Source organism: Bufo bufo, chromosome 9 (genome assembly GCF_905171765.1).
Source record: "Bufo bufo chromosome 9, aBufBuf1.1, whole genome shotgun sequence".
Taxonomy (NCBI): domain Eukaryota; kingdom Metazoa; phylum Chordata; class Amphibia; order Anura; family Bufonidae; genus Bufo; species Bufo bufo.
In genome coordinates, this window is record NC_053397.1 from 63,442,901 (window position 1) to 63,466,922 (window position 24,022).

Here is a 24,022-nt window from a genome sequence, read left to right on the forward strand (position 1 = left end):
GTGTGTGGGGGGAGGGCCAACTTCCCGGGGAGTACGGCAAACATGCCGAGAGGTGGGCTGAAAAAAAATACAGCAAGCTGCAGTTTTATTCCAGCCGCCTCTCGGCATGTTTGCTGTGCTGTGGCCAGACCTCCGGCCCTCCCCATTATAGTGAATAGGGACGAAGCGGACTTCTGGCGGCACGGTGTACTAGCAGTAGCACGCATCCAGCAGGCTATTACCCCGCCGGAACAGCCTGCAGGAGAAAGCTACCGCAAGTGTGAAAGTAGCCTTAGAGAATTAGACCATATTCATTGGGGCTTGGGCCCCGGATGCTTTGAGACCCTAGCAACGCCCCTGGATTGGTCCAGTCGTTTGTCCGTAAATAAAGAACAGACAGAGAGACAGACTAGATAGATAGATAATTAGATAGATAATGGATAAATAATAAGATAGATAGATAGATAGATAGATAGATAGATAGATAGATAGATAATGGATGAATAATAAGATAGATAGATAGATAGATAGATAGATAATTAGATAGTTAATGGATGAATAATAAGATAGATTAGATAGTTTAATGATTAGATAGATTTGTTTTTGGTGGGTCCTGTCTCCGGGGTCTGTTTAAAAGTTCTTTGAAAGTCTAAAAATAATTGAAATTAAGAATTTACATGTTCACCATTTACAGCTCAGTGACAGTAGGTAGCAAATAAAATAAAACCCCAGTCACTTTCATCCTAGTTTTATTTAACAATCTGTTCATTCCTCTAAAATTATTACAGTTTCTTCTAAAATATCATCATTGGATGTCACATGCAGAGGCAGTTTTTGATCGTGGCACTCCAGAGAAGTCTGTGCTTCTTCCATTGATCTAGATCTTTCCTGTAACTCTATATTGTCATCATGGCTCAGTATTATATATGAGGTCTGTTTCCTCCAGCAGTACAGGCCAATGCCTAACGTAAGACACAGAGAAACTACAGATACAGTAATGACGATGACACTTGTTGTATTATACTTGGCATGAGTTGAGGTATAGGCAAAGTTTATATCTTCTTCCCGGAGCACACGTCTGGTGACATGAGCCAGATTTGATATATCTGATTGTTGCAACGCTTTATCAGTTGAGCGGATTGCAATGTAGGTGATGGTGCCCCTTTCACCAGTCACATTGTGAAGTCTGAATGAGAAGGTTTCTCTGCTGCCGGCATTTTTTGGTTGAAGAGATGAAGCATTGATGAACACTGTCCTGGAAAATTCTTGATGTAAATCGGATGGCCTACTGCTCATTCGGATGTCGTACATGAATGCTGAAAGGAGACAAAAACTTGGTAGTTATTACATTCTTGGGTTAACTATACTAAAAGGTGGATTTAGACGGGACGATTCTGCAGCCGTTTGTCGGGAAGGAAGCGTTCCTTCCAGACAGTCGGCCGCTCATTGAATTAAGGAGACCACTACATTTACATTGTTGGGAACATGATTACACAGCATGATCTGCTGCCGGTAAATGATAATTGTTTTGTGTGCGCACAAACAATTCAATGACCTGACGAATAAGCATTTCTTTCATCGGGTAATCGTCAGCCCATTGACCCCTGCAGATAACTGCTAACAAGCGTTCCTATGAACGTTCATTAGTGATTATGTTTTGGATTCTCGGCCCATGTAAAGGGCCCTATTGTCCAGATGCTTAACATACATTAAGGGAGCTGGGTGCTACTTGAATGAGGGCATGACATTGCTCAAAAGGAGAAGGTCTAACAAAAAGGGACACGTCAGTGCCCAAAAATTTTCAAGAACATGGTACGTCCATCTCAACCTCCCACATTGCACCCACAGAAAGTTGGCAAATATGCTGCCATGTCAACCTCTGCTGTAGCCCAAAAAAGCATTTTGGGTCTTTGAATTTAATCAATGTTATATTAATGGACGCAGGGGCAGACTGGCCATAGACCATACAGGGAAATTTCCTGACAGGCCGATGCCCAGTGGGCAACATGAGCCCTCCTCATGGCTGCCAGCTGGATACATAATGATCTCATGCTCTCAGTAGTAATTAATGCTCTCAGTAGTAATTAATGGTACTTATGCACTTGGTAGGTGCCCTCCTGAATTCAGCTGTATCGCCTTCCTCAGGACTGTGATACAGTTGAATTCTGTAATGGGGGTGGCAGTATTTTGTGCTGCACTGTAATATTTTGTCCTGCAGGGGCAGTATTCTGTGCAGCACCATAGTATTGCTGATCCCATCTACTTGTGTTGTCCTCGCCTACTTATGTTGCTCCGCCTTCTGTCAATTTGACCCACCTACAGCATGGGACCTCTTTTAGTGTTTTTTCCAGTGCCACTTTAAGTTCCCAGTCTGCCCCTGAATGGGGGTCTGGCGGTGCCTGGTATTGCAGCTAATTCTGTTGAAGTGAGCAGTGGAGCTATAAGGATGAGCAGCTCTGTCTAGGCATCTCTTTTATAGGGATTGTGCAGCAGCTAGATACTGATGACCTATCCTCAGGATAGGCCATCAATATAAGATCTATGGGGGTCCAACATCTGGCACCCACGCCAATTAACTGTTTGAAGAGAAGGCAACATTCGTGTGACCGCTGCTTTCTCTTCAAGATTACACTGCTCATTGTCTTGCTTGTCTCGGCAGCATAAAGTAATTATAAGTGCTCATCCCATTCAAGGGAATTGTAATTTGTAATTACACTGCACTGCCTCTACAAGCAAGGCGATGCGCAGTCTAATCTTGAAGAAGAAGCAGCACTCACACAAGCCCCTCCTCCTTTTCAGACAGCTGATCGGCGGAGTTGTCAGGCCACCACAGATCTGATATTGATTACCTATCCTGAGGATAGATCATCAGTATCTACCTACTGCACAAACCCTTTAACTCAACCCAAAGCTTCAATAATTTGAAGTATTATTTCAAGATGTTTCATCTGACCTTATCCACTATTATAAGATATCCAGTAAGTGAAATAAAAGGTTTTGCACATCTGGAAAGAAATTGTCTTCCCCCTGTTTTTTTGTTTTTTGTACTTTTATAAACTTTGTTCAGCTAAAACATCCCAGTCTTTTCCTGCTAGTTGCATATATCCAAAGAGTTTGCCCTGGAATTCCAGGAGATGACTACTGCCTTCATGGGCAAAGATTATCGGAGTCATTTATCACACCCTGCACTTTAGAATTCTGTCTTCAAAAATTCACAAAACAGGACCTTTGCAACTTTTATAACTCACTTGCGCCAAACTTTTTGCATTTTTACACCACTCAGTCCAGTTTTGAAACGTAAGTGGAAAAGTGTGTGTGGTTAGCTAAGTTAGTAAGTTTCACTCAAGATTCATAATAAAGAATATTTAAGAAAGTCACAAAAAAGTCTCAAGGACGCTCCAGTAGAGGGTGGTGTAGAAAACTGGAGTAGGATTTCTAGACAAAAGTGTTAGGCTTAAAGATGAGCCGAATTGAATTACTAATGTGTGACATCTGATAAATCTGAAGCCAGGTACGCCAGGTACACTAACGCAGACTCAAGGAAAACTAACTTCAAATATTCCCCTGATGATAAAGCCCACCTATGTGTGGATCTTGAAGGAAAACCTACCAGATCCTTGGTCATAGTCATCCCCCGGAGCTGTCCACGATAACAGTATATGGTCATTTTTTAGTCTTCCTTCAAGGTCAGTTATTTTACATGGAGGAAAAACATCTTCATGAACTGTTTCCTCTGAGACATTGGTTACTTTGAGACTCCCAGGAAAGTAGATTCTGCTGAATGGCTCATTAGAACTTAGTACTTCAGTAGCGATTAGTGGTTTTGGAGGGTTCATATTGATGGTGCCTGCAATAAACAGAAATACATCAAAAGGTTTTGTCAAAAGAGGTGCAAGCGAAAAGTGGAGCAATTGCCAACAGGAACCAGTCAGATTCCAACTTTCCTTTTAGAGGCCATTTGGACAATAAAAGCTGCAACCTGATTGGTTGTCATGGGCAATTACAGTACTTTTTATTTGAACCAGTTTTGATAAATCTCTCCCATTGTTTTCAAAGCCTGTAAGAGAGAGAGATTTCTTGGAGATATATGGATACAACATCCATATTATTCTGTGCTTACCATTTTCTATGTATCCTGGAACATACATCGCTCTGTTGTTCAGTGCAGGCTCCGTTAAGGTAGCATTTGTCCAAGTGGCAAGAATTTTCAGTGCATATCTACCATTGGTAGGGAACTGAAATACATATCTGGAATATATGCCATCATCTTTGACGGAATCAGCACCTAGAGGGAATGTAAGTACAAAAGGTTCACATGAGCAGCACAATATCTTCTGCCATTTTCTTATACAAGAATAGTACCGTTACACCAGCACGGTGCATGGTGGCTCAGTGGTTAGCCCTGGTGCCTTGCAACACTGGGGTCCTGGTTTCAAATCCAACCGAAGACAACATCTGCATGGAGTTTGTATGTTCTCCCCGTGTTTGCATGGGTTTCCTCTGGGTACTCCTTTTCCTCCCACACTCCAAAGACATACTGATAGGGAACCTAGATTGTGAGCCCCATTGGGGACAGTGTGATGCAAATGTCTGTAAAGCGCTGAGGAATATGTCAGCGCTCTATAAGGGCTTGTTCACATGACCGTTGCCGTATTGCGGCCCGCACACTTGAATGGGTCCGCAAATCCGGAGGTGCGGAACGGAACTACGGAAGCACTACAGAGTGGTTCCGTTCCGTGCCTCCTCACTGCAAAAAGATAGAACTTGCTCTATCTTTTTGTGGAACAGACGGACCGCGATCTGCATGCGGCAGCCCCATGGCCGGTGCCCGTGCATTGCGAACCGCAATTTGCGGTGCACAGCACAGGCATGGAGGGGCAACGGTCGTGGGAACAAGCCCTAAGTGTGTAAAATAACTAAAAATAAACACTAATTATTAGAATAACACTATGGCTACATAGACGAGACCCCCAGAGGAAAAGAAAAAATCTTTTAGATTTCACCTCAGTACCTCTACCTATTACTGCCAAAAAGCAACCTATAGATTTGGGTGAGGAACCCAATAAGTGTAGGGGTGGTATTATACTGCCCCAATCTTTGGGAAGGTCAAGTGCCCATTGGCAATTGTTTGTACTGGCCTTGATTACACAAGCCAATAAAAGTTGATCTGCTGCTCAATTATACCAGGCGATTATCGGGAACAAGCATTCATACTCCCGATAATTGGCCCAAAATTGTGCAGTGTACTAGGGCTCTAAGTTCTCAGAGCTGTTGTACCCTCACCCTGTCTGTGTATTTTAGGCTACGGCAACATTAAGATAAGCATGATCTGTAGTAAAATTACCATTGTTCTCTACAATAAAGGAAGAGGCACACTATTATGCAACTTAAGGTGAGTTTACACCGCATGATGTTACAGCCGATTGTCAGGAAGGAGGCGTTCCTTCCCGACAGTCGGCTGCTCGTTCAGTAAAGGAGCCCGTGGCATTTACATGCAGTAATCTCCTTTACAGTATGAGGATGAGTGATCACTCATCCTCATACAGATTCATGATTTCTGAATGGACATTTAACCCTTCAGATGCTATAGTAAAAAAAAAAAAATGTGCACGCACATTACTTCTATGGAACATAAGAACATAGTGTATTTTTCATACATTCCAATGCTAACGCATTAGAGTGTATGAGAGACGCAATCTAATGATTGCTTGTTATAGTTCCCTATGAGATCTATAAAAAAGTGTAAAAAAACCCTGTTTTTAAAAATCTAAAAATTAAAATCACCCCCTTTCCCCAAAATGTAAATAAAAATATGTAAACAATAAAAATAATACACATCATTGCCGTATGCGAAAACGCCCAAGTACAGATCGTCCCACAAAAAATGAGCTCCCTCACAGCTCCATACACATAACTACTAAAAAATTATAGGGTTAGAATATGGCTTTTTAGGCTTTTTATGGCTTTCTAGAAGTTTTTAGCTTTTTTTAGCATTAAAACACAAAAAAAACTATACATATGTGGTATCACCATGATCGGACTGACCTGAAGAATAAAAGTAACAGGTCGGTTTTAACACATAGGAAATTATGTAAAAACAAACAAACATAAAATTGTGTCAGAATGTTTTTTTTTTATAATGCCACTCCATTTGGAATTTTTTTTCTTGCTTCCCACAACATTTTATTTAACCGTAAATGGTGCCATTAGAAAGTGCATCTTGTCCCCCAAAAAAAAAAAAAAACACAATCCCTCATACGTTTATGTGAACTAAACTAAAACATGGAAAATCGCCTGGTCATTAAGTGTTAAAAGATCAAGCTGACTGTACTATAATTCATTTCCTTCTGCAGTTATCCCTTACTGTGACCTTATCATGACATGCCACCTCTGCCCTACTTTTATAATATAAATATTCCCTAATGTGGCCTCCTGAGACACCAGCGCTGCCTACAATGTCTACATTCCTCCTATAGCCATGCCAATCTCAGCGATAAATATGTTAGAGGTTAAAGCGTCAGTAAATGGGATGCTTTACCTGCACCATTGTCATTGAGTGTCACAATGATAGATTCTCCGGATTCTGACTCGATGATGGCGGTCACATGAGCTCCCAGTACCGTTGTATGCCCTTGCTTAAGTTCCGCAAAGACAGTCACCAGCTGCGGAAAAGTGATCCTTTCCTCAGTCCATTCACCAGTGACAGTCACAGGAGGAATGGTGTATGATGATGGTCTGGAGGTAACTAAAATGCCAAGAACCTGGCTGATTTTTAATGAGTTAGTTATCATATATGTCCAAGAGCCAACCTGTATAACGAAAAAATGTAGTAAAAAAAGGCCACGATTGTAGAGAAGAGATAAAAAAAAAACATCAGTTGAGCTTGTGTAACCTGTCTTTCTTTATCGAATGCCATTTTACCTGTGATGTTCCAGGAACTTTTAGATAAGATGCTCGAGATATTAGATCATGGTCAAGGTTTTCATTTGTATAATTGTAACCTGATGGATCCTGGATAGTAACATTAGGAGGATCAGAAGCCTGCCAGGTAATAATGAACACTGTATTATTTCCCACAGTCTTGTCCATAATGACAGATCCAGATAACTGACCTTCTGGTGGAATACGTCTTTGGACACTTGTTAACTATAACCAGAGAAATACAGCTGTTAATATAATGATAAAAGATGGTATTGGTAACGGGTATGAGATTTCTATGGAATCTTACCTTTATACATAGATCTGGAGAGTCTTGGTTCACAGGAAATATTTCAGTAAATGCTCCAATCAGATGGTCTGAATCGTTACTGTCTGAGGTGAAGAACATTTTTCCTCCTTACATTTAACAAATACAGAACAGAAATAAGTGTTTGGCAGAATCCATTCTTCAGACCATAGTACACTTTAGACCATTGTCTCATCCTGTCTTACTTACTTACCTGCTCCTCGTCACCAAGGTTCTGGCTCCTTTGGTTCCCCAATGCAGCTCTATGGTCCTGCTTGTTAAATGGAATCTGTCAGCTACAGAACACCCTCAAAACTAAAGTAAGGGGTGTATAGTGTAAGTAATGCCAAGTCCGATTATGTCATTTTTATCTTTATACTCACTTGCATTCCGGTGTTTTACTCTGACAAACCAGAAGTAAAATGCATTGAGAGGACTCTCCATTATGTGCATGAGCATGGGAGTCCTCTCAATACATTTTACTGCTGGTTTGTCAGGGCAAAGCATTGGAATTCAAGTGAGTATGAAAGTAAAAATTAGATAATCTGACTCATCACCCCTTACACTACACACCACTTACTCTGGTTTTGGGGGTGTTTCGAAGCTGAGAGATTCCCTTTAACATCCGGTTTGATGGAAGTCAGTTGACTGGCTGCAGTGGTTATCTGTCACCCATTTGTCACGCATCACCACTGCAGCCTGTCATTGGCTGCAGCAGCACACTTGAACATTGTCAAACAGGATAACAGTGAGACCAGAGCACTACCACAGGAGACTGAAGGAGCCAAAACCCTGAGGCAGAGATCAAGGATATTCTCCACTCCTTGATGGAAATCCTGTTGCGTGCTGTTTCTTCATATATCAAGGATGTTCCTGGACAGAAACTCACGGAAAGAACACCATAGCTAGATCCGCATGTTGTGCAATAAACACTGCTTTTATTTTCTACTTACAGAATAAAAAATTAAAATAGGCCTTCATTAAGTCCTAGGTGCATCTAGAGCCCTTGAAAAAGCCATGAGGCGAAACCGGTCGGACAGGCATCTTGCTATGTTTTAATGAAGGCCTATTTTAATACTTTCTGTCCAGGAACATCCTTGATATATGAAGAAACAGCCTACAATTCAGTAGGGATGGAAGAGGCGTCAGACCCTCCCTCTGGAAGCTTAATCCGTTTTGGATAACTCTGTTAGATGAGGAAGAACCTCTTTCACAACAGATACTAGACTTTTTTAGCTCCAATGTTGGCTCTGCGGCTATGGGGACTGTATGGGACACCCTGAAAGCATATACACGGTGCATATATATACAGCGAATTAGAAGACGTCAGAGGAAAACTAGAGCACTTACTGAGGCAATCCAGCGACAGGTGAGAGATAGTGAGACTACTTATGTAGGAGCGCCTTCTCCAAACACTGAGTCAATCTGGAAGGAAGCGCAGCGCAAGCTCAGTGATCATCTGTTGCAGATAGCTGATAATAAACGATTCTTTGTCAAACAAAGATATTTTGAGTCTGGGGAGACTGTGGGTAGTCTTTTAGCTAGGATAGCCTGCTCCCAAGACGGCCCAACTAGAATAGCATCCATAAAGACTAGAGAAGGACATCTTACTACTGAAGATATGGAAATTCTTGGAACATTTCATATTTTTTATAAGGAACTATATTCCTCAAAACTGTCCTCCACCCCTGATAAAAATCAAAGCTTACCTAGACAGGTTATCACTGCCCAAGTTATCGTCTGAAAATGTCTGCTATTTAGATACACCCTTAGTTTTGGAAGAGCTTAAGATAGCCGTCGCCTCCTTTCCCAATGATAAGGCCCCAGGTTCGGATGGACTGCAGGCAGAGTTTTATAAAAAATAATAAAATATCAAGACCAACTTCTTCCCCAACTCTTAGAAACATTTAACGAAGCTTTGACCTTGGGTATATTGCCGGCATCCATGAGGGAAGCAATAGTGGTGGTTGTTCCAAAGCCCAATAAAGATCTGTTCATCCCTGATTCATACAGGCCCATCTCTCTTCTGTCAACTGACATGAAAATATTGGCTAAAGTATTGGCCAACAGGCTCAACAAGGTAATTCTGTCCCTCATACATGAGGATCAATCGGGTTTTATGCCTGACAGAAGTACATCTGTCAACCTTCGTAGATTATTTTTAAATCTGCAGAGGCCGATGGATACTGAAGGCTGTAGAGCGATACTTTCCCTAGACGCTGCCAAAGCCTTTGACAGCATAGAGTGGGATTACTTGTGGTCGGTTATGGCGGCTATGGGCTTTGGAGCAACTTTCACCTCCTGGGTTAAATTGCTCTATCGGTCCCCTGTAGCGAAAATAAGGGCAAACGGTATGCTCTCTGCACAGACTTCAAATACTTAGGAGTGGTAATAACGCCGAATCCAATAGATTATGTCAAAAGGAATGTAGAACTCCTGGTCTCTAAATTTGTTGAGAAAACTAACACTTGGTGTAAATTGCCGTTATCGGTAATTGGTAGATGTAATCTGATTAAAATGGTATTTATGCCCTAATTACTCTATATACTGCACAACTCCCCAATGTGAATCCCACAACGTATAATCTACAGGGTACGAAGTATATTCCATTCCCTGATCTGGAAGAAAAAAACAGCCCAGAGTGTGTCTAGAAACGCTGCAGAGGGGCAAAGAGGAGGGGGGTCTGGCAGCCCCGAACCCCTGGCTGTACTTTATTTCTGCACAGCTACAACATTTTAGAGGTTGGGGCCAAAAAAATAGAGGGGGGCCCTCAGCCCAGATTGCATCTGTGATCACAAAACAGAAACTCCCTATTGCGGTGGCGGCGCTAGATGGAGCACTACAGCGCATAGGGAGGTGCCCGACTATCTCGCTGATTGCAAGAATATGGTCTAAATTCAAAGAGATGCTGGGTCTGGTGGGGTTTACGAGCAACACGCCGCTATGGCGAAATCCGCAGCTCCCGGAGATGTTTAGGTTGGAGGGCTTCTCTCCTTGGGAAGATAAAGGTATTCTAACCCTTGACCAGATCCTACTGGAAGGAAGCATGAAATCCTTCACTCAACTGCAGGAGGAGTTTGGTATTCCCAGAAACATGTTCTTCCAATATTTGCAGTTACGACATGCTTTCCAGACGCAATTTAAGGATACCATACAAATGTCCGCCCCTCCTCCTATAGTACAACTGTACAGGGAGGGACCTCTAGGGGACTAATATCTATACTGTATAAAACTCTACTTGACAAATGCACCTCTCCAGGCCCCCTAACAGTTACAAATAAAGGGGAACAAGACTTAGGTGTGATCTCTCAAGAACAATGGGATGATGTTCTCGCCTTAACCCCTGCTCTCACACTTAGCGAATCATAAAGACTGTCTAAACTTTACCTGATTCATAGGGTATACAGAACCCCTAAATTTCTATTTCAAATTGGATTCTGCTCCGATTCATCCTGTCCACGCTGTAGAGAAACTGAAGCATCAACGCTACATATGATTTGGGAGTGCTCAAAACTGGGAGAATTCTGGACAGGGATAAGACAGACTACAACCACAATAACTCAAATTCAGGTTCCCAATGACCCTAGATTCTGTGTGTTGGGCATCTTGGATTCAACAGGTATAACTGACAAAAAGTCCCTGTGTGTCCAGAGGATGCTTTTTCAGGCAAGAGTCCTGATTGCACTTCCACACCTTTGCCTAAATGTAATTCTTCTGACCTCTGGCCTTACGGGGTCAGTATGGTACTTCTTGCCAAACAGGCCATGGCTCAGCTTCTGCTTTGTCAAGTTTAACTCTCGCTGGTCATCAGATGTGGCACACTTTCGTGCCTTCGCCTAAATCTAATTTTTCTGGGCTATGACCGGGTGGTGTCCTGGGACTCCATATTGACAGGCATTCTGACCTAGTTGAAGCATCATTTTTGGATGCCTGGTTCCAAGCCACATTTTTTTTTTTTTTATCCCACAACACCATGAGTGTTTTAACACCATCTGCCCCCGATCAGGGACTATTTTTGGAAGCTCTGTATATGAAAAAGGAAAAACACATCTGCCGGCGTGGTGAGTCAGACATTTTTGCAATTAAAAAATCAATGTTATTCATTTGCATATGGTTGTTGTGATGGGAAACATATGGGTTTCTCCAAACCCCCTTTCAGATAAATGGGACAGTTGCACCAATTTCTACAACAAATTTGCCATGTGTGAATAGGAGGTTTATTTCCTGAATGTTGTATTGAAATATACAATCCTACATTAGCTCCTTCAGCAATAGAATATTGAGAGGACTGTCTTTTTGCTTATTCACCTCTTAGCAGTGGAGCCAGTATTGTCAGGTAGCAATCTTAAGTCTCATTCACACGTCAGTGATTTCCATCAGTGATTGTGAGCCAAAACCAGGACTGGAGCCTCCACAGACATAAGGTCTAAGGGAAATATCCGCTCCTGTTCTGTATTTAGAGCCGCACCTGGTATTGGCTCAAAATCACTGACCGAACACTGACTGTGTGAAAGAGGCTTTAGGTCTCACGCACACAACGGATGGTAATTGGCATTCATGTGCTATCCGCATTTTTTTTTAGCACACCAACCCATTCATTTCTATGTCACCATGCACACATCCATATTATTTGTGGATTCATATAAATAGAAGCATCCATGGCACTCACAGGTAATCTCTTAATCCCTTTTAAGACATCGGAATGCTTCTATTTATATGGACATTTTCTCGATTTACTTTACCACTGAGTCTCTGTAGCCCATCACTACACTGGTGTCCGAACAAATGACAGGTAGTGCCACTCTAAACAGTTTTTTTTTTGTTTATTTGTGGATCTGTGTAACCATTTTGCAAATTATTGGACATAATCTATTCTTGTCCTTTCTATTGATTGGAGTAAGGTCCCTTTCACACGAGAGAGTTTTCCGCGTGGGTACAATGAGTGATGTGAACGCATAGACCCCGCACTGAATCCTGACCCATTCATTTCAATGAGTCTGTGTACATGAGGGTTTTTTTTTTTTTTCACACATCAGTTCTGCGAAAAACGCAGCATGTTCTATATTCTGCGTTTTTCACGCAGCCCTGGCCCCATAGAAGTGAATGGGGCTTCAGTGAAAAATGCATTGCATCCGGAAGCAAGTGCGGATGCAATGCGTTTTTCACTGATGGTTGCTACGAGATGTTGTTTGTAAACCTTCAGTTTTTTATCACGCGCATGAAAAACGCATCAGAACGCATTGCACCCGCGCAGAAAAAACTGAACTGAAAGCAATCGCAGTCAAAACTGACTGAACTTGCTTGCAAAATGGTGTGAGTTTCACTGAACGCACCCTGAACGCATCGTGTGAAAGAGGCCTAAGAAAAATGTGCAGTGCACACGGAAGGTGTCTGTATTTTGCGGATCTGTCCTTTGCAGATTGAAATATGGACACGGCCATGTGCATGAAGCCTAATGAGCAGCGTGAATAATCTCCGATATATCTACAAACTCACCTGTGCTTTCTGCTAAGGATTCGAGTTCAGGGTCAGCATCCACCCCTACTGCGATGGTGTGGATAACTGAGCCACTCCCTGAAACTTTTGATAAGCACGTATGCAAATTTGTGTCCCTTCCGCCAACTGCCAAAATGATTTCAGCCCCTTCTGTAGCTCCTTCAAGGCTTTTGATTACCTGTAAAAAATAACAGAATATTGGTTAAATTCCCACTTCCTTATATATCTGTTGAATATTTGTGCTATTTTATGTCATACTTCCAAGCATAGTTTGCTAGCTTCAGCTTTTATAATCAAAAAAACTAAATCCTTATGTGAATGCTTGTCTATTTTACACCTGAAATGTCTACTTTTCTCTCCCGAAACAATCGTGATAGAGACATTGGGCAGCACAGTCACTCGGTGCTTTGCAGTGTTGGGGTCTTTGAATCACGGAGTTTTTAAATCCTTTGCATGCAAGTTTTCTCCAGGTGCTCCGAGGACCAGATTAAAGTCGTCAGAGTTTCCTGGGCAAAAAAAATTGGTGCGGGCCTATATCTCACTTCTGAAGTCCTGACCCTTTATAATAGCCACATATACTGTGTAAGAGGTGGCTGTTCATGTGCAGCAAGCCCAGGAGAGGGGAGAGGAGGAGTGATATTAGCAATAATTTAGGTTGTAGTTACCCACTCTGATGCTCCCCTGGGCCATGCAGTTTTGATAAGGGCGCACCTTTATTCCTTTCGGTGGCACTCCCTGGCTTTGGGGATTCTCCTAGCTCAGAGATGCTCAACCTGCGGCCCTCCAGCTGTTGTAAAACTACAACTTCCACGATGCCCTTCTGTAGGATGATAGCTGTAGGCTGTCAGGGAATTATGGGAGTTGTAGTTTTGCAACAGCTGGAGAGCCGCAGATTGAGCATGCCTGTCCTAGCTGATAGTGATTTGGGGTGCTCTTGGTGGTCCTAAGTGCAAGGCAGGGTTTCCTGTAGTGTGAGTCAATGATGAAGCCAGGTTGGATGCAACAAGTCTGCTGTAGCTTACTTAACTGCAGCAGTTAGTGGTTAGTTCACGCAGTCTGCACAGGCAATATCCCAAGGCTACATATGGGAGATAGAAGGCTGAGTCTCTTTCTTATAGTCTGCACAAAATTCTCAACTCAACCAAGGGGTGCAACTGATCTTTCTCACTCTCGCTATATGGGTGCCTTACTCACTGTAGCACAATCGCTGAACAGGAAAACAGGCCATTAATTTACATGATGGGAAGCCTGAGGTTTATTACTCCCACCAGTATGCAGAGAAGTCTGTAGCCAAAACGTGGGTGCGTTACCTTCCTCTGACAAATGCTCTGCAATCCTCCATGTATGGCCAATAAACTTTCTGCTGCATTCAGTAACTCTTTCTCTCAATATGCTGTAGCTTTGACTGCTTATCATGCACAGGGCAACAGATCTCCCTGTTTAACTCGGCTCCTCACTGCTCTTAAATGTTTTCTCATTGACAGTACTAGTCTGAAAACTATTTCCTCCTAGAGAGTATTTGAATTAAGTTGAATACTTTTATGTTAATAGATTAAAACATATTATTGAAGTGATGCCTTTATTGGCTATTGGCTGTATTAGCATACTAGTCTCCATCTCTGAAATCAATTCAAAATAATCATCAAAACCATCTTTTTTTAATTTTTTTTTTATTATATACAAAATTGAAAGGCATAAATGTATCTCCACTTTTGGATTTGTGAAGTGGCTTGTTCCTGCTTTATAAGAATGCACTGTGTAACTCACTTTAATCTTGTGATTGTATTATATACACTTATTGAGCACATTCAAATTTACCATATAAAAGGCCAAAAGGGGCTGGTGTTTGTTCTAATGTGTTGGTTAAACATTGAGTAAAGCTGACCATACACATTGGGTATATATCTGTAGGATTGGCCAAACATCTAATGTGTATGGAGGGTCCCTGACTGTTTCCCAATAGCAGATGACGTGTGAGAGAATTGGGATGTCAACAAGCCCAATCATTGTGGTCTCGGGGAGCTGCCGCTAAAGGTACCTGACCGTCAGTGGTGTACATAGAGACGTAAGGGCCTCATAGCAAGGATCAAACCAGCCCCCCCCCCCCCACATAGGACAGAAGGGTTTCTGCCTAAACCCTTTTCAATGACCCTTGGGCCATTTATTCTACTGCCTCATTTGCTAAAAGTTGTTCCTTTAAAAGGTAGAGTCCTGATCAAGTTTTTACCTCCAGTAGAAGAGGAGATAATTCCAAGTAAGACTGGGCCCCCTCTTGCCCTGGGCCCCATAGAAGTTGCATGGTCTGCCGCTATGGTAGTTACACATGTATGTACGGGGGGTTGTGAAGAATAGATGTCGGATGAATGAGTGTTCTTAAAGGGGAGGCTCACATAGCATGTGTATGGTCGTGGTTAGACACTCCCTGGTCAATAGCTGTTTGGGTTCAGATTTACACTAGAAATGATTAAATGCTTGGAGAGTGCAAAATAATAATAAAAAAATGCAAAAAAATTCTATAAATTGGCTGGCTCACAGTAATTTGCATATAACTTTACTAATTCATGTATATAATACAACACACTATAAAACAATACATAAATATAAATTTAAAAAAACAGAATTCATACACCCTATTATATAATCACGGTCCATTTAAATGCGGAGCTCTCGCATATATAATGTTCATATAAAAAATTCATATGTATAAAAAAATTTAAAAACATGGTTTCCTTGTCTTATAGTTCTTCACCTTGGCATGCAGTTAATAGTGTATCTCTTAATTGGTAACAAACTTATTAAACATCCTAACAGTCTGCTCCAATATTCCCTTGTAGTTGAGTGGCTTATTGTATTGGTTGCCAGTTAAAGTAATGCGCATATATTATATTAGTAAAGCGCTTTCTTTAATCCGTAGTTGTTTTCAGCAATGCTTCATCCATTTGTTACTCACGGATCCTAATACAATGAGCGCTCGTCTCCCGCAGACAGACCTCGTTACATGCCAGCTTGAATATGCAGCGTCTCCTCTCGCGCTTCCCCGCGCATGCGTACTGGGATCGTCAAGACGCAAAGAGCCGGCTGGGGCTCTGCTGTACCGCAACACTGGTAAATATCAATGCACACCTTTGTGCAGTCATTGTATTAGGATCCGTGGGTAACAAATACATGAAGCATTGGTGAAAAATACGGATTAAAGAAAGCGCTTTACTAATACAGTATAATATATGCGCATTACATACGAGTTAACTGGCAAGCAATACAATAAGCCACTCAACTACAAGGGAATATTGGAGCAGACTGTTAGGCCTCTTGCACACGAAAGTATTTTCTTTCCCATGTCCGTTCCGTTTCTTTGGTGGACCGTATGCGGAACCATTCACTTCAATAGGTCCGCAAAAAAAATACGAAGTTACTCCGTGTGCATTCCGTTTCCGTATGTCCGTAATTCCGTTCCGCAAAAAAATAGAACATGTCCTATTATTGTCTGCATTACGGACAAGGATAGTACTGTTCTATTAGTGGCCAGCTGTTCCGTTCTGCAAAATATGGAGTGCACACGGATGTCATCCGTATTTTTTGCGGATCCATTTTTTGCAGACCACAAAATACATACGGTCGTGTGCAACAGGCCTTAGGATGTTTTATAAGTTCGTTACCAATTAAGAGAACCTTGCAATTTAGTTGACACTGAAGAGAGATACAATTGCCACACTATTAACTGCACGTCAAAGTGAAGAACTATAAGACAATGAAACCATGTTTTGAATTTTTTTTATACATATGAATTTTTTATATAAACATTATATATGCGAGAGCTCCGCATTTAAAGGGACCCAGATCATATAATAGGGTGTATGAATTAATTTTTTTTTTATTTATATTTATGTAATGTTTTCTAGTGTGTTGTATTATATACAGTACAGACCAAAAGTTTGGACACACCTTCTCATTCAAAGAGTTTTCTTTATTTTTATGACTATGAAGGCATCAAAACTATGAATTAACACATGTGGAATTATATACATAACAAACAAGTGTGAAACAACTGAAAATATGTCATATTCTAGGTTCTTCAAAGTAGCCACTTTTGCTTTGATTACTGCTTTGCACACTCTTGGCATTCTCTTGATGAGCTTCAAGAGGTAGTCCCCTGAAATGGTCTTCCAACAGTCTTGAAGGAGTTCCCAGAGATGCTTAGCACTTGTTGGCCCTTTTGCCTTCACTCTGCGGTCCAGCTCACCCCAAACCATCTCAATTGGGTTCAGGTCCGGTGACTGTGGAGGCCAGGTCATCACCCCATCACTCTCCTTCATGGTCAAATAGCCCTTACTTTCAAAGTTTTCCCAATTTTTCGGCTGACTGACTGACCTTCATTTCTTAAAGTAATGATGGCCACTCGTTTTTCTTTACTTAGCGTTTTTCTTTACTTAGCTGCTTTTTTCTTGCCATAATACAAATTCTAACAGTCTATTCAGTAGGACTATCAGCTGTGCATCCACCTGACTTCTCCTCAACGCAACTGATGCTCCCAACCCCATTTATAAGGCAAGAAATCCCACTTATTAAACCTGACAGGGCATACCTGTGAAGTGAAAACCATTTCAGGGACTACCTCTTGAAGCTCATCAAGAGAATGCCAAGAGTGTGCAAAGCAGTAATCAAAGAAAAAGGTGGCTACTTTGAAGATCCTAGAATATGACATATTTTTAGTTGTTTCACACTTGTTTGTTATGTATATAATTCCACATGTGTTAATTCATAGTTTTGATGCCTTCAGTGTGAATCTACAATTTTCATAGTCATGAAAATAAAGAAAACTCTTTGAATGAGAAGGTGTGTCCAAACTTTTGGACTGTACTGTACATGAATTAGTAAAGTTATATGTAAATTACTGTGAGCCAGCCATTTGTTTGAATTTTTTGTGTCTACCTAGAGTGGTGGTCAGTGGGATGGGCTCCAGTTCAACTGGTGAGCATCCACTATTCTATCGTTAATAATTTTGAATAAAACAATGCAGTCTGATCTGCTAAAATGCTAATTTATTTTTTGACATTTACCTGCAAACCAGCTGAGATGCCTTCACAGATAGACATATTCCCACTATAGGTATCTGGAAGACTTGAAGTAAGATTCCATCGCACATCATCACCGACAGTAAGGTACAAAGGGCTTCTTACTTCGGATGTTTCGTTAAATGTGACTATGCCAACATAAGAGCCAGGCTCAACCAGTTGCTGGATGAAGATAGCTGCTGCTTGTCGTAGTCGATGGAACCGCTGACCCTACTTATGGTACAGTGAAGGATTTTAGGAGAATTAGTAACAAACACAAATAAAGCAATTCCTTACATACCGCATATAAATTAGAAAGAGCAGTTGGAGGATCACTTTCTATGATGACAGCATAAGGTTTTTCAGGGTATACAAGTGAGTTCTTTAACATTAGGGCCCCTTTTACATGGGCCGAGGATTCAGACAATTATCAGGGATGACTATTCGTATGTCCTGATAATTGTCCTTTGTAAAGGTGCCACCAATCATCTGATAAACAAGCAAATCCTTGCTTGTTGAGTGATCACATCTTTCGTGTGCTTCTTAAAATGATCATTTGTGAGCAGAACATTGCCCTGTGCAAACAGTGGTGTGCTGCCCACATAAAATGAATATGTATTCATCACAGTAGGGATCATTCATCCCCATACAGAAGGGATGATTGATGCGTATAAATAAAACCTTACTGTGCCTCAACAAACAGGCAGTGATAGGTAACGAGCAGTTCCCTGTGCATCGGGCATTGTAAAAAGAACATTAAAGTAGTCACATTTTGGAATTCCCACCACAAGATGTAGTAAAGTCAACATTTAAAAAGTAACTTAACATTGGGCAGTTATCTCATATAATATAGAGATGAAAACTATTTCATTGATCTAAGGAAATTATCCAACTGCCATATTGGCCAAGGGTGATATTTCTCTCCACCATGAAGCGTCACTGGCTTTATTTGGCCAAGTGTTCTTCATGTGTGTTTCTCCGCACCAGACAGCTAGATGTGGAAAAAATTAAGGGCATGTGTATTTTTTCAACCTAAATAATGATGATCTCTTCATACATGTAGACATTATCTTATATATCTCTGCTTTTATATTGATATGTGTGAAAGATATCTCAACTCTGTACTTAGGTTTTGACTTTTCTTTTAAGAGACATGGACCTCCAACATTTCTCTCATTATAAAGGTAGTCCCACAGATAAAATATTGTACATTTTTCAAACCAGCACCTAGATTTGAATACTTTTTTGCATATAATTATTTACTGAAATCTGTATAGCGCCACCTGCTTTTTGCTTTTTTTCTAATTTCTCTGTCCTGCTCACTGAGTCATAAGTACATTGCTCAGTTCCATCCATGTGCACTCCAGGGCAGGCTGGCTATTCACATTGAGTTGAGCTTCCCCTGGACAACCGTCCCTGCTACCGGGGAAATCCCTATAGGAAGGACATATCATCTACCAGGGTGATTACTGGATCATCACCAGCCTGGGCAAGATAAGTACTTAGGGGTCTATACTGATGGTGCTACCTAGATTATATATGCTGCATATATCTGGCATCCCATGTGTCGTCTGTTATGTGTATATCATCCACCTATTATTACGTTATCTATGTGCATACCATACACACAATCTGATAAACTTATCTGGGGTCTCCATATTGCTCTAGTTTTTTGTTTGTATATACCATACATGCACGTGTCTCGTTCCATCTAGTCCTTGAGATATTTATCTTAGTGGGGAGGGGGGTGATATCTAACATTGTCTTAATTTGCCAACTATAGTAAGACCCCCTAATGAACCGCAGGATAAGACATCCAGGGGAGAAACGCGTTGGGCCAATAGCTAATATCCTGAGACATCAGAACTAGGGATGAGCAAATAGACTTCGGATGGTACATCCGAAGTCGATTCGCTAAAAACGAACGTTGTAATACTGTATGGAGTTCCTGCTCCTTACAGTATTAGAATGTATTGGCTCCAATGAGCCAGAGTTATTACTTCGCGAAATCCCACGAGACGTTGTGTAATAACTTTGGGAATTAATTATTACTGTAAAAAAACCTTGGCACCGAACCAGAGTTCAGTACTAAGGTTTTTTACAGTAATAATAAATTCCTGAAGTTATTACACAAAGTCTCGCGAGACTTCGCGAAGTAATACCTTCGGCTCATCAGAGCCAAAACATTCTAATACTGTACGGAGCGGGAACTCCATACATTATTACCATTTTTAATTTCTGTGAGTTCTTTCAGCACTGGGTTTAGAGCTTTTGATAATGCTTGAGAGATGAATGACAGAGATAGGTTGGTCTAATAGGGTATCTGTTTGGTCATCTTCATCACTGTCTCTTTCATGGTGTTCTAGCTCTGAGGAAGACAGGGTGCCTTTTGAGGTGGCGGACTGCATTGTCGGCTGTGGTTGAGCTTTCTTCATGACGTATTTATCAAGATCTGATTGTGCTAGAGTCGGATTCTTGTAGGGCTTCTGTGATTCCTGAATGTGGCCCCTGTATCTGCCCACTTTCACCATATATGCGGGGGGTGTAAACTCCTTTTTTTTCAGCTTCTGATTACCCCTTCCGATGTCGGGGATTACAACATAGTCATGTGTAGTTAGTCTCCCGGTGTTAAAAGGGGTAACAGTTCTCAAGTCACTTTTCAGTGGTTATAATCTACTCCATAGTAACAACTGTGAAGATCATGAAAAATTGGGCCTGAGGCCCTTTATTGGGTTGACAGCTAAGGAGACCTCTGTTTATGAGAGTAGGGGTCTGTTTGAGAAAGATTGGGGATGAGCCCCATATCAAATTATGAAACTGGAGGAACCTCTTTGTGCTTATGAGGAGGTCCTAGAAAAATTGGGTCTGTGACCCTTACAGGTGTTAAGACAAACGGTACTGGATGCAGTTCAGGCCTCTGCGACTTGCTAGCAAGTGGGTCAGGGGCCCTTTAAGGTGCATTCACGAGACAGACCTCTTATTGCAGGTATAGAGGTCCTGAAAAATTTAGGCACAGCCTATGTGTGGTCTGAAGCAGAGCTTCTGAAGCAGTTTGGAGGGTAGGGGAAAAGGCTGGCAGCTAAGTGTCCATTCACACGTCCGCAAAATGGGTCCGCATCCGTTCGGCAATTTTGTGGAACAGGTGCGGACCTATTCATTTTCAATGGGACCGGAATGTGCTGTCTGCATCTGCATTTGCGGATCTGCACTTCTGGATCCGCACTTCTGGATCCGCACTTCCGTGTGGAGAGCGGAGTGTGGTGTAAGGCACAACCTGCAAGCTCCGGGTACTTCTAATCACGCTGCAGCTTTCAGGTTATGTTCCAGGATACTGTCTCTCTCCATCAGAAATGGAGACCAGGGTAAGTAGCTGAGGTAAAATCTCTCTGCCTGTTCGGGGTCCGCACGGCAATGGCGGGTGCCCTGTTGTTAGTGAGAGACTGGTATCTTCTTTACCTTTTAGGTGCTTCTTCAGCTGCTTACAGAGCGGTACAGGTGTCTTTGGTTGGGTACCTCTTGCAACGGTGTTAACGGGTCCCGTTCCAGGCTTTCAGCAACTTTACTCCGCGGTCTTCGGTCGGCTGTAGGTCCGAACGGTATCTGCGGTCCCGTGCCTCCCAAAACTTCCTGGATTTGGCTCCAATTGTGACCGAAGATGTTCTTTGTTGTTCTCTGAATGTTCCAAGTCCCTCTTGGCTTGAAAAGGTAATGGATGGCGTTAGATTTAATAATCTTTAGGAAAGCTGTGCTGAGAACCGACCTTTCCCTTCAGCTTCCGGTCACGCCCCCCTCCATACATTATTACAACAAAGTTTTTAGCAAATTGACTTCAGATGTACCATCCGAAGTTGATTCGCTCATCCCTAATCAGAACAATTAAAATCCTACATTCCTGTTTCATGTGTACATAGGTATATTAGTATACATAAATACAAGTACTTTTTTGCAATCCCACTTCTTTACCTGAATACCCCAGTGTGCACAGGATTTTCTAGGGACAGTAGGATCACCCTTGTCAGGGCGGTAGTTCCGCTCTTAGATTGGATGGAATAAGGACTTTGTGGGTTTTTTCTGGGGTTTTCCTTGGTTATATTTTTGGGATCTTTTTAATTGTAGTAATAAAGGTTAGATTTGAGGGGAAGTTGTTTTTTTTTTCTGTGATATTTTTTGAGTACTTCTCCCAGATCTTTGGACCCACTGAGGGTAGACTTCTCAAGTCTGTGACACCAGCTACAGTAGAAAGGACCCTTTAACCCTCTAAGCTGCCAGCTTAAAATAAATCTAGCAGGGCAGTTGTAGCAATAAATGGGAAGATCTCTGGATCCATGTGAGGTACAGGGCTGGTTCTAAGGCCTCATGTACACGACCGTTGTGTGTTTTGCGGTCCTGAAATTGCGGATCCACAAAACACGGATGGCATCCGAGTGCGTTCCGCAATTTGCGGAATGGCACGGACAGCCATTGATATAACTGCCTATTCTTGTCCGCAAAACGGACAAGAATAGGACAGGTTATGTTTTTTTGGCGGACCACGGAACGGAGCAACGGATGCGGACAGCACACGGAGTGCTGTCCGCATCTTTTGCGGCCCCATTGAAGTGAAAGGCTCCGCATCCAAGCCGCAAAAACTGCAGCTCTGATGCGGACCAAAACAACGGTCGTGTGATGAGGCCTAAGTGTGTTAGAAAGAAAATGTCATGTACTATATAAGATTGGGTTTTAATTTTTCCAATAATCATGGGATAACCCCTTTAAGTTAGTATACTAATATTGGTTTCTAATTTCTTCCTGCATTAACAGAACAATGTGGTATTTACCGTGGCCATATTGCCAGACACATCCAGAACCAGGCAAATCACTCTTGCTCTGGACTTTAGCATTAAAAAAGATGGAGGTGGTGGAACTTCAGCTTCTGACATTGGTCCAGTGGTTATAAAGTCATCTGAACTTTTAATAACATCCCATGTGCTACGATAGCTGCATATTTTGTTCTGTAGATTCGGCGCTTCCTTGTCGTGGTTGCTTTCCGAACAGAATTCCAAAATCTACAAAGAAATGTAATGGTGAAATTTTTAAACCAATACAATGAAATGCAAATCATTATTAAAGAGTGTACACAGTCTAAGGGACTAACTGTCCTAGCAGCAGGGACCTTCAGGTTCCTGTAGACCTATACAATATATGCATTAATGAAAGAAGGGAGGGATATACAAAAATTATTTGGCATAACTGGTATGACATCCTTATTATCAATAACTGGATCAGAAGATTTAGGTTATAAAGGAATAGTTACAGTTATAAAAGATCTAGTTATTGTCCTACCATAACCCCCCCCCCACACACACCTCTCCCCCAGAGTAGGGGGATGGGATGGCAAGCACGATGTAAGCTTATAGAAATAGTGACTGGTGATTGGGCTGCAGCTTCCCGGTATCTGTAACATTGCGGACAGCAATAGCAACTTCCTGTTAGTGTTTCAGGAAGCAGTCTCAGCTTTCCATTAAACATATAATGGAGTCACACCTTAAGAAGGACGGATACCAAACTCACTACTTTAGGCATTTTATGTGTTGCATAGCATGCCTGGAATGCACAATAAAGCAAACACGTCAATTTCCTCTACCCATAATATGTTACTGCAGTATTTTATATACCTACACAGTATGTACTAAGGTCTACACAGGTTTAGCCTTCATGATTTTGTATTTGATACAGCACATATTTCTCAAGGCATGAGTAGGTAACAATCCCAGATGTTAAGGAGGGAGCCACGTGGGATGATTACTTGCCTTTTGAATGTATTATGTTCATTTTGACATGAATTTTTCCAAATTATTTCTTCCGCTGTATACAATAGATTATGCCTGAAGTGAATGGGGGTTTTGAATGGCCACCTTCCTGGTCTGGTTTGAAGAAGAACTCCCGCAAAAAAAAAAAAAATCTTTGACCTGAAAGGTATATGATGTAATCTCCTTGACTCAACCGTCGGATAAGCCCGCCCCTATGCCGCTCCTCCGCATATTGATGGACATTTTTCCCTGTAGCCGTGACCGCGCTCTTCTCGCGCATGCGTTGTGCGTGTCCTGCCACAGCATGATCCCGGCTACGGCTCCCTCCCTCCCTGGCATCTTCTTGTTCAGCGCTCGCGCCCATCGCTTCTCCCCTGCGGCGTGAGCGCGATCACTGCCTGCTTGCACTGCAGCGCAGGCGCAGTGAACATGCAGATGCCAGAGAGGGAGGGAGCCGTAGCCGGGATCGCGCTGCGGCAGGA

At 42.0% G+C, this 24,022-nt stretch overlaps 1 protein-coding gene across 2 annotated transcripts in view; it reads right to left on the minus strand.

The window, feature by feature from the left end:
• Positions 1–717: 717 nt before the first annotated feature.
• LOC120978917 (calcium-activated chloride channel regulator 3A-1-like) overlaps positions 718–24,022 on the minus strand; it is an 81,720-nt gene continuing 58,415 nt past the window's right edge. For both annotated transcript variants that reach the window (XM_040407349.1, XM_040407348.1), the window contains 9 exons: positions 22,569–22,796; positions 17,758–17,982; positions 12,701–12,878; positions 7,208–7,314; positions 6,901–7,125; positions 6,518–6,788; positions 4,100–4,264; positions 3,590–3,826; positions 718–1,295 (listed from right to left, as the gene is read on the minus strand). In XM_040407349.1, the coding sequence (XP_040263283.1) occupies positions 745–1,295; positions 3,590–3,826; positions 4,100–4,264; positions 6,518–6,788; positions 6,901–7,125; positions 7,208–7,314; positions 12,701–12,878; positions 17,758–17,982; positions 22,569–22,796 (2,187 nt within the window). In that variant the 3' untranslated portion in view covers positions 718–744. The remainder of the gene's footprint in view (positions 1,296–3,589; positions 3,827–4,099; positions 4,265–6,517; positions 6,789–6,900; positions 7,126–7,207; positions 7,315–12,700; positions 12,879–17,757; positions 17,983–22,568; positions 22,797–24,022) is intronic.